General features: G+C 45.8%; 1 protein-coding gene across 2 annotated transcripts in view; it reads left to right on the plus strand.

Moving 5' to 3' along the window:
• CD101 (CD101 molecule) overlaps nucleotides 1–6,919 on the plus strand; it is a 33,941-nt gene extending 27,022 nt beyond the window's left edge. Inside the window, exon 9 of one of the 2 annotated variants that reach the window (XM_027578456.1) lies at nucleotides 4,559–6,919. In XM_027578456.1, coding sequence (XP_027434257.1) covers nucleotides 4,559–4,794 — 236 coding nt within the window. In that variant the 3' untranslated portion in view covers nucleotides 4,795–6,919. Of the gene's footprint in view, nucleotides 1–3,005; nucleotides 3,138–4,558 lie in introns of those variants that run through there. The other variant, XM_027578463.1, reaches the window with a different exon arrangement.
• Nucleotides 6,920–11,513: the final 4,594 nt, after the last annotated feature.

Here is an 11,513-nt window from a genome sequence, read left to right on the forward strand (position 1 = left end):
GTTGATCAGGGGAGTGCAGAAGAGGAGCCTGTGAAGGAGAATGAAAGGAGTAGCCAAGAGGTAGGATGAAAACCAGGGTTTGGTGGTATCATAGAAATCAAAAGCAGAGAAGGTATCAAGAAGGAAGGGAAAGCCACAGACCCAACTACTGCAAAGAGGTCAATTAAAATAAGAATCGGAAAATATCAATTGGATTTCACACTGTTGGGCAATTGCAGACAAGTAATGAAAAAGTCAGACCACGGTGAGGAAGTGGACACAGCAAATACAGATTATGCTTTCAAGAGCTTTGAGGTAAAGACAAGAGAGAAAATAACAAGTGGCGAGAGGTGTCAGTCAAGTTTTACTTTGTTCTGTTTTGGTTTGGAGGTGGTAGAGACTTGAGCACGTTTACATTCTGGAGGGGAAAGAGGCAGTGGCGAGGACGAAGGGGAAGATTAGAAGAGGGTAGACCAGCAGTCCAACACCTTGCATCAACATAGACCACCTCCTGTCTGGAATGCTCTTCCATGTCATCTTTCTCTGATCAACATCTATGAATCCTTCACCTCCCAACTTAACCGCCACCTTCTCAGTGACTTACCTTGTTCTCTTAGTCATTACACTTGTCTAACATCCATAAGCACTGCCAGACTGTACATTCTGAGCAGGCAAAGACTGAGTGTCTCATTCCCAGCACAGCACAGTACCTGGCACATAGAGATGCTCAAGGACTTAATGGAGTCACAGCATAATCATACTCCTCATAAGGACCTGCTCTGTGTATTAATAAAGTCCAGATCAGATATAATGTGCTAGCAATTCTCACTTCTCCAGTGGTTTTCCACCACCCCTATGTGGCAATTTCAGGTTGGGTTCGTTTAGGACTACCTAATAAAACTGTGGAGCCTGTGGTTCAAATGAAGGCAGAAAAATTAGGAATTTCCCTGAGGGAATGGACCTTGCATCTTCTTCTCCATCTTACTTCCTTATCTATGACTACACCAAGGTAGGGGCTAGGGATACCTTCGTCTTTTTACCTCACCCTCAGAGCCCAGACATAAATGTCTTATTCTAGAGAATTCACTGTGATTAATTAATAGGCAAGACTGTACGGCTTCCTGGGGACTGGATTAGTTGTAATTGTATGGTGTTTATTACTACTCCCCAACTTCTTTTTGGGAAGGATATACTTAGAGAGCGAGCCTTCAAAGGAGACATGTGCCCCTACCACACTGAAGTTTCTGGAGAGACCATAGAATTTAACTATGCTACCCCAGTACCTCCAACAAAGTCTCCGGCACATAGTATTCAACAAATGCTTGATGAAAGAATGAGCAAGCTTGAGTCTTCAAATGAAACAGGATGCTATCAGGCATCACTCATTCTGGGATGTACTCGTATCAGGTTCCTTAACCCTACTTTTATTGCTTGGCAGGAGCCAACTCTCTCACGTGGCCACACTTGGCACAGTCAGTTGCCAAAGTTTTGGTGGGGGTGGGGGAGGAGTTGGTAGCCCCCCTTGTTATCCTGTATCTTTCTTCCACTGAAGTCAGTATTTATGAGGTGATATCAAAAAGGAATGCTCCTCATGGCGTGTTTGGCTGTGGGTGGAAGCGCATTATAAACTAAACCTCGTGATGAAGTGTTCTCATTACATTTTTGGCTCTGTCTTGTAGACCTTGTACTTTGAGCATTGGGCACTTACTCGGATTGATTCAAAATGCCAAACCTTAATGGTTTTGAATGTCACTAATTCTAATCCAGATATGGGTGAGAGGCAGATGGTGGGAAATGGTGATCGTGGGATCTAGAGCAAACACTGACCTCCCAGGAGAGGTAATTTAGAAGCACTGGAGCTGAGAGTTGCTAGCTGTTGGCCAATTCGGCACTGTGAATCCTTTGATGGCAGATTGCTCCAAACAGAGCAGCCTCCTCCCCATTAAGATAGTCAAGCCCTCTGGCAGTCCTTTCGTGCTGAAGGTTAGAGTCTCAGTGGCAAAAAAAAGCCAAGTACCAGATTTCTTTCCCCCTTCTATGTGCCAGCCCCATCTCCTCATGATCACACCATCATCTAACAATGGTGAGACCGAGGTGGACTCTCACCTTCCAATTCTCTGCCACCCATGACTGGGAAGGGAAGTCAGAGTATCCTAATAAGTAGTCATTAGACTCCCAGTGGATTGTCACCCAGTAGTGGAGACAGAGGGACCAGAGATTTAAGGGAGAGTCTTGGCCTGTGGAAGAACATGGCCAAGCGTGTGGCCCCTGGGTGGGGAATCAGTTGGTCCAGCCCTATTTTCTGTCCCATCTCTTGAAAGAAAGTTGCCTATGATTTTTCCTAACGTTCTCACTAGCATTCCAACTAATATTTATTTCTTGCTGACTCAACAAATGCACTGGGCACTCTGTTAAATACTTTATTGTGCATTATCTCATCACACCTCTAGAAATTATCCCCATTTGATCAATGAGGAAACTAATCATTATTGAGGATAAGTAACTTGTCTAATGTCGGTAACAGTAAGTTAAAGAGCCAGAATGTGAACCCAGCTCTCTTGGAGATGGTAGTCAATCACTACCCTGTGTCTGAGTAGTGTGAAGTGTCAAAGCCAGGACTTCTACCCACCGTTCCCTACGGCTCCATTCTCTTTCAGCATCTCCATCTATACCTTCTCCTTATCCACATGCCTTCACATATATTCAGATAAGAGCTGGGAGAATTATCGTAGTCAAGCAGGGCCTTGGAGAAAGGGGTCAGGTAGGATATGGAGAGAGGGGGTGATAAAGAATTAAAAGTCTAGCTTTATCATTGCCCACCCTTTCAAAAACAAAAACCAAATCTAGGCTGGAGAATATAAATGAGACCAGAGAAAATCCAGGCCACAAACCCCTGTAGCAATTTGTGAGTCCTGAGAGCTGCCAGCCTAATGTTCAGTGATGATCTTTACTCTGTGCAACATGATGGCAGCCACCCCTAGGTTCCTGTGGGTGTCATTTACTCATGCAATTAATTCATTCATCAGTTTCCATTGATGACCCATGGACCAAGTGCTGGACAAGATAAAAAGATGCGTAAGACATAGGCCCTGTCCTTCAGGAGTTCACAATGCAGGAGTTGGACAAATGTTCAGATTCTTTCTTGACTTCCAACAGAGAGACGTTCTTCAAGGTGCAAGATGCATCAGCAATGCCAAAAACAGAATTCTTGCAGCAGAGGTTGGTAGAAATGACCTCTAAAGCTGTTTACATCTCTAAGAGTCTATAATCCCATGAATCCTATAACTTCACCTTTGAAGAAGAAATTGCTTATGTCATTACAATTTTCCAATAAAAGCACAGCTACTATTAGCATCCGATTTTTTGGAAGAGCCCTGGTTTCAAATACCCTGTCATAAATACATGTAGTTGGAAGACTACATTTAGTAGTTGGTGTCTCTCTAAGCGTGTGTCTTTTTGCATGGACAGTCTGTAAAGCCGGTCCTTTGACTAGTGACTCGGCGCTGCTTCCTGGAATCTGGGGTGTTTGCAGTCCAGTCCCTTTGCCTCCCTGTGCACGTGGCGGGGAACCACTTTGGGGCAGCGTGTGCGTGCTCTGCATGTCTGCGTGGCTGATGGTGCTTCCCCACGGGCTGCAGCTGCCTCGCAGTCATGTGCTTCAGGCTGCCTTTATATAGTATCCTCTGCCCATGTGCTTGCAGTCAGTCCGATTCCATTAAGATCAGCCACAGTTGTCACGCACATGTGCGGGGCACTGCAGGGGACATGGAAACAAATGACACTATGAGGTATACTCAAGTAACTGTGATGAAACCAAGGAGATGGTTAAAAGGGAACAAAAGAGGTCTACACCAAGGGGTGTGTGAGAAGAGGATCCGGGAGGACTGTGCCCGGAGGCAGGTCGGATGACCCTGGGTAAGAGGCGGGTCATCTGAGCTGCGTCAGAAGGGCCCGGAGGATTAGGGTGCAGAGAGTGTGCCGGATGGAGGCAAATGTGAGAGCAACACAGGAAAGGAGCTCAAGGAGGGGGCCCAGGGGAGACCCATCTGGACAATCAGGAAGGGCTGGAGCTGCTCACTGTGGGTGCTGTCGTGTAAGGACAGCGCGCTGTGGGAGGGTGCGCACGCGCACGTGTTGTGCGCACTGTGGGAGGGTGCACACCCGCCCGTAAGAAGCCGCAGTGGGAATAACTCCGTTAAAAATTCAGGACCGGCTACAGAGTTGAGAACGAGGGCTGAATTATAGATCTCTTTTCTGAGGCTAGAAGATTAAAGGAGAGGTTTTCTTTTTTGTTTTTTCTTCGCGGCTGTTGGTTTTAAGTAGGTCATTGGAACCCCAGTGGTTGGAACTTGCTGGGTGAAGGCAGCGAGGCTGGAAAAGCACCATCCTGGACTTGACTTCTCCCCACCGCTGCCCCCTTTTCCTGCCCACATGTGATTTAAAGGGCCCACTGCTCTTTGGCCCCGTGGTTTTTACCTGTATTTGCCTGTCACAGTAAATCCCGCACGGGTTTATCGTTGATTCGTGCAGGTAAGTTGGAGACTGATTATCTTCTTTATTGTTCTCCTTTTCATTGCAGAGCCCACATTTCCTTCCAGGATCTGCTCATCAACATCTTTACTCTATTTTCTATTGGTCCTCCCCTGCATTCTGTTGATTCTTCTGTCCATTTCCCTCCTCTGCTGGTACCACAAGGCCAGGAAGTTGTCAGCCCTGAGTCTAAAAGCACAGAACGAAAAGGCTCTCTGGGTGAACTTGAAAGGGGCTGGTGACTGGACAACAAACCGGAGGGAAGAGGAAGAGGAAGACCATTGAATCCGGAGAGCTTCCAGCAGCTTGGGGAAAGTGCGGGCTTTGGAATCAGACTGAGCGGCATGTGAATGTGAATGAATCCTGATCCCGTCCTTCCTGGAGTCTGTGGCCTTAGGCAAGTTACCTAGGAATCAGAGGGAGTATTTATTGAGCGCCTATGTGGGGCCCCACACTGCTAAGTGTTTCTTCGTTGTATTACCCTCATCTACCCCTTGCAACTTCCCAGGAGCTAGATGATTTACCCTGTTTTTCACTGGCTGTACCTCACAGAGGTTCAGGGTCCCTGTCTGTAAGGAGAGAACCTCCCTCACACAGCGTCTTGGGTATTCGGTGAGATCGGATGGCGAAGCCCAGGGTGAGAATGCCCTCTACTCTCTCCTCCCTTATGTCACTGACTCCCGGGAGAGCACTCCGAGTGGTCCAGTCACACTGGCTCTAGCTTCATCTTTTGCTCCCAGATAAGAGGTGTAGGAAGGGGCCTGATGTCAGCAAGGCAAAAAGATGTTGGGGATATGCTCTTCGTTCACATCCGATCTGCTTCCCAACGTGAGCATGACTTCCTTCAAAGTAGAAATCCCATCTGTCCCTCATCCCATCTATAAATGCTACTCAAGAACAAGCTCTGCGAAGAGGGTGCCTGATCCGTTTTGGCCCTTTGATGAAATTGTAAAGCATTTTGTAGTCTGAGTTTCTTTCTTTTTTCTTTACCTTTACGTTTCCCTTTTCCTTCCTTCCTTCCTTTTTTCCTTTCTCTTTCTTTTCTCTATTAGCATTAGGTCATTGCTTAAGGGAGAACTTTTTTTTTTTTTTTTAACAACAGTGCTCTAATCAGCCCCCAAGGCCTCATACCTCCCCTTCCTCCCCACTCCAAAAGATCCATCTGGGTCCTGGCTCTGAGCCAATGCTTTATTTTCTTTGACCTGACAGCATTAGGTAGTAGCACAGGGCATTGTGGTGGTTCTTTGGGGAAGGAGGAGGAACAGAGCCCCTGTCCTGTCTTCCCCCAGCAGGGGCTAGGAGCTCAGGGGAAGCAGCGGGTCAAGTCTGGTTCCTCAGGGTCCCCTGTTCTCAGCCAGGAACGGTTGGGGGAGGGGGATGGTTGGGGAGTGTCATGGCTTAAGGCTTTCAACAACTGGCCCCCAGGGTGTAACAGGTATTCCCACTGGGCCTGAGGCCTCCTCATCTTTGTTTCAAAAGCTGCTGGGGCCCTGTTGTAGCCAGAATTGGAAATCAATCAGTACCACCTAACAGACTTGAGAAGATGCATCTATTTGTTATCTGCGTGACCAACAGGGTTGCTTTAGCACTTGCTAATTTGCATTTCCAAGGAGAGCAATTTATTTTTAATTATTTTACCAAGCACACACACGTCTCTCCAAACATAATTAGTTCCTTTGCAGGGGGAGCATCGGTGGCTATGAGAACTCCCAGTGTAGAGCTATAGGTCCCTTCCGCTCATCTCCCTTTATAGGCTCATTTAAAATATCCCAAGTGTTTCCTTAAATGTGTCAATATATTAGTCTCTTCTCAGGTAGGGTGGCATATTTTTCAGAAAACAAAGCTAAAGGTAAGACTTGTTAGAAAGTATGATGTCCCCTGCCTTCCCTCCCCCTCCCAAACCTGTATTTTAATTAGGATTTTAAAGGGAAAGGGAGCAGAATCGAGCCCCGTCAGATAATCAGAGTGGATTCTGGTGCTGCCCCCTGCCTGGGGTCCTCTTTCCCCTGACCCCGTCCCTCTCTCCTCACCTGGGTCTGGCCCTTTTGGCTCAGAGCTCGCCGGCCACTTCTTCCTGTTTGAATCCGGCCCAGACATGGCACAGAGCAGACACTGAAATGTCCAAGTGCGTCGCCCAGAGCCGAGCTTGGGAACGATTAGATTACTCCCCAGGGAACACCTCGTGCCCAGCCCCGGGATTGGTGTGAGGGATCCAGTGGGGACCCAGCCGGATGCAGTTCCATTCCCCTGGGGTCATCAGCTTGTCCCTTCTGGCTGCTGGGCTCCTCAGCACACCAGGCATCCTAAGAAGCCGTTTTGTACTATTTGGCCCGTCGTGAATTTTTAGGCAGCTAAACCCCAAGGTCGTCTTTTCTCGTTTCTGAACTGAATAAAATTTGTGTTCACCCAAGTCGGTCGATGTTTCCCGTGAAACCTCTTCTCTTTCCAATGCTGTGCTTGTCCCGTTTTACTCTCTAACACTTAGTGGAGAACTTCACTTTTATTCACCGATTTAAACTTTTCCATTCTCTGTCAGCACCTGGTTTTCCTTTCAGCGTCTTGGGTTTTCAGTCCTCCTTGGCAACTGAACAAACCTGTCTCGGGAGTTGGCTACCTATGGCCCACAGGCCAAACACAGCCCACCACCCGTTTTTTAAAATATGAATTGTTGGAAGACAGCCATTCCGTTTGCCTGCATATTACCTCAGGCTGCTGTCTTCATAAAACAGCAGAGATGAGTAGTTGCCATGGAGAATGTGTGCCTAAAATGTTTACTATCTGGCCCTTTACAGAAAAAGGTTTCCAACCCTGCTCTGTTTTAGTGGCTAATGTTCTGTCTTAACCATGCACTGCGTTCCTGGGACCCTTGACCTATTGTATTGGTATCTCTTATATACCTGATTAATTGAAGAATAATCTGAGGCTCTCCAGATTGGGGTCTGGTCCAAGCCATTGCGAAGTTTGAATCCTCTGCTGCACTCTTCCTAGAGATGGAAAATTCAGCACCCTGGAGGTACTCCTGCTCAGTGCAGGACGAGATGACGTGGAGGTGTATGAGGCATGAATAGGCTGTTTTTGTTCTTTTTAGTCTAGGAAGACATGTATGGGGAACAGCTGATATACGGCAAAACAAGAAAGTAGAAAGTCAAGTGCCATAATTCTATCTTATGATTGCACAGAAGTTGTTCATCATCTCAGAGTTTCAGTGCACCCCCATGTAAAAGGGATTGTTATTCCTGTCCTGCAGAAAAGACAGGGACGCTTAGAGGGGTTGGGTTGCTCCAGGATCACCTAGCCACATGTAGAAGAGCAAGAGCTCCAATTTAGGTCTGCTGGCAACCAATCCTAGGCTCTTCCCATGGTAGACACTGTGCTCAAAGTCACAGCAATGGGGGACATCTAGTGATGATAATATCCACCTCACATGGTTATGAGCATGGAATCAGATACTTATATGGGGTAAGTTTTAAACCGTTTCAAGTCATAAGTGAATGTGGGCATAACCAAGTTTTTTTTCAGGCCTCATCTGTCTGTGCACATAAATGAAATTAAATCAACAATAATAAAATTCTATAGACTTTCGCCCCCAAGCTACTTACATGGGGTCTTGGCCATCTGTAAAGCGTTCTTCAAGTACTTCTGGGGATGCTATAGGATTCTGGGAGTTCACATGAACTTATGAACTAGTCCCCTCCCACATGGTTTCCTGCTACTCTGTTCAGCTCTACGGGCTCCCACTGCAGCCAGGATGCTGGAGCATATAACGTATCAACGCTGGACAGTGTTCATTGGTAAGCAAGGAAAAACACCTCTTATTTTGTCCTGATGTCACACTCTGGATTGCAAATGAATCCAAAATTGCTTGTGCCCCCATGTCTCCAAAGATTGTGAAAACAGGCCCTTTAACTTTTGCCCAGTACCTCCTTGCTCGACAGGGTCCAGACACCAGCGAGTCTGGGCCCAGTCTGGGAGAGAGACGTCATGCTGTTTTTCATTTCCCATGCTCAACCCCTGGGAACCTGTTAGTACATCTTCATCTCAGACCCCTGTCTCCCCTGCAGTTGAGTCATGCAAATTTTACTTCTGGGGAGTCCGCCCACTCATCAGACAGGTCCAGGGAAGTTTACATTCCCCGTAGGCTCAGCTGGGACTTCTGTTATGTTGGCTATTAATTTTTACCCCTAATGTAGTAAAGTGCTATGGCAATTGAGAAATCAGAGACAGCTTCACAAAGGAGATGTCATCTGAACTAGGCTTCAAAGTCAGGAAATATTTTGACAGGAGAAGTTGGGATAAACAGTAATCTGTGGGGAGAGGTAGCTCCATGAAAAGTGTGTAGAATAGCTTTGGTTTGATTTAAGTGTCAGAATTATGGAGCAATGAGAGAGATTAAATATGGAAAGGTTGGAGTGAGGAGGGACAAGAGAACAGATCTTGAACATGCACAAAAACTTTGACTTTATTTGATGGACAATGGTGAGCCATTGAATGTTATTTAGCAGGGAAGGAGCAGCTCTCCTTTAGGAGAATTGAAAATCCAGCAACATAGATGGATGGGTAGGGGTTGAGTGAGGGCTGGGGCAGTATCAAGGCAAAGCAGGGCAGCCAGCCTCAGGAAATAACCTCCATTTTCCTAATGTGTGTAACAAGGATAAAACCAATTTTGTGAGGTTTGAGGACTGAACCGAATTATCAGGATGTTTCAAGTATTACATTAAGCTCATAGAGGTAACTAATGTATATTTGTTAAGTACAATGACAACATGTTATGAGAGTCTTCTTCTGTTTAATAAATATTTGTTAGCCTAATTTTCTATTGGTAATTGTAGAGGTAAGAGAGTTATATCTTTTCACTTAGCTGGCTTTCCGTTTGACTTATCTTTAAAACAAAAATTTATTTATTTATTTGAGAGAGAGTGTGTGAGAGCAGGAGAGAGGGAGAGAGAGCACAAGCAGGGGGAGGGGTAGAAGGAGAGGGAGAAGCCGACTCCCTGCTGAGCAGGGAGCCCCATGCGGGGCTCGCATGGGGCTCGATCCCAGGACCCTGAGATCATGACCTGAACCCAAGGCAGATGCTTAACCGACTGAGCCACCCAGGCGCCCCTGCCTTATCTTTTTTTTTTAAGGTTTTGTTTTTAAGGTATCTCTATACTCAGTGTGGGACTTGAACTCACAACCCCAAGATCAAGAGTCACATGCTCCTTTGACTGACCAGCCAGGCGCCCTTACCTTATCTTTTTGATGCTTGCTTTTATGTTTAATTTGCTTGTTAGATATTTGGAGTTTCTACCTTGTCATCTTTAAATCCAAGGCTCCTTTTGGATCGGTTCTGACTTTCAAACAGAGATATTTTGACTAGAAGCATAATTATCACATTAAACCATTTGCTGAGATGGAAGACCACTTTGGATAGGAGGTATGAATAAGTTCATATGTCATAAGTTAACCAGTAAATGAAAACCCAAATTCATTATGCTTTTAAGGTCACAATGGTACAGGGTGTTGAAAATGTGTGCTTCCATTTTATATGGAGCGATAGTCCATTTTCGTGGATTGAAAGTCTCAGTACTGTTAAGATGTCCATTTTCTGCAAATTGTTCTATAGAGTTGATGCAGTGGTTATCAGTGGGGGAGGGAGGGCATGGCAGTTGTGCTCTCCAAAGGACACTGGGCAATTTATGGACACATATTTTGTGTGGCACAGCCTGAGGTAGGGGGTTGCTACTGGCACCTGGTGGGTAGAGTCCAGGGATGCTGCTAACCATCCTCCAGTGCACAGGACAGACACCTGTCCCCACAGCAAAGAATTGCCTGGCCAGAAATTTCAATAGTGTTGAGGATAAGAAACCCTGATTTAATGGAATCCTAATCAAAATCCCCGGTAATTTTAGTTGTGGAGAAAGGGGAACCCTCCTCCACTGCTGGTGGGAATGCAAGCTGGTGCAGCCACTCTGGAAAAGAGTATGGAGGTTCCTCAAAAAGTTGAAAATAGAGCTACCCTATGATCCAGCAATTGCACTACTGGGTATTTACCCCAAAGATACAAATGTAGGGATCCAAAGGGGTATGTGCACCCCGATGTTTATAGTAGCAATGTCCACAATAGCCAAACTGGAAAGAGCTGAGATGTCCATCAACAGCTGAATGGGTAAAGAAGATGTGGTAGATATATACAATGGAATATTATGCAGCCATCAAAAAGAATGAAATTTTGCCATTTGCAGTGACGTGGATGGAACTGGAGGGTATTATGCTGAGCGAAATAAGTCAATCAGAGAGAGACATGTATCACATGACCTCACTGATACGAGGAATTCTTAATCTCAGGAAACAAACTGAGGGTTGCTGGAGTGGTGGGGGGTGGGAGGGATGGGGTGGCTGGGTGATAGACACTGGGTGGGGTATGTGCTATGGTGAGCACTGTGAATTGTGCAAGACTGTTGAATCATAGATCTGTACCTCTGAAGCAAATAATATATTATATGTTAAAAAAAAAAAGAAGAAAGCAGGAGGGGAAGAATGAAGGGGGGGAAATTGGAGGGGGAGACGAACCATGAGAGACTATGGACTCTGAAAAACAAACTGAGAGTTCTAGAGGGGAGGGGTGTGGGAGGTTGGGTTAGCCTGGTGATGGGTATTAAAGAGGGCACATACTGCATGGAGCACTGGGTGTTATGCACAAACAATGAATCATGGAACACTACATCAAAAACTAATGATGTAATGTATGGTGATTAACATAACATAATAAAAAAAATCCCAGGTAATTTTAGAAATTGGCTACCTCACTCTAATAAATAAAAATACAAATAATCTAGGTTAGAAAGTATTTAAAAAGAAAAAGTTGGAGGAATTACACTCTCAAGTTCCAGGACCGTCTATGAAGCTATAATAGTTAAAACAGTGTGTTATAGGGGCACCTGGCTGGCTCAGTCAGTGGAGCATGTGACTCCTAATCTCAGGGTGGTGAGTATGAGCCCCATGTTGGGAGATTACTTTAAAAA

This window comes from Zalophus californianus, chromosome 4, assembly GCF_009762305.2.
Source record: "Zalophus californianus isolate mZalCal1 chromosome 4, mZalCal1.pri.v2, whole genome shotgun sequence".
Lineage (NCBI taxonomy): Eukaryota > Metazoa > Chordata > Mammalia > Carnivora > Otariidae > Zalophus > Zalophus californianus.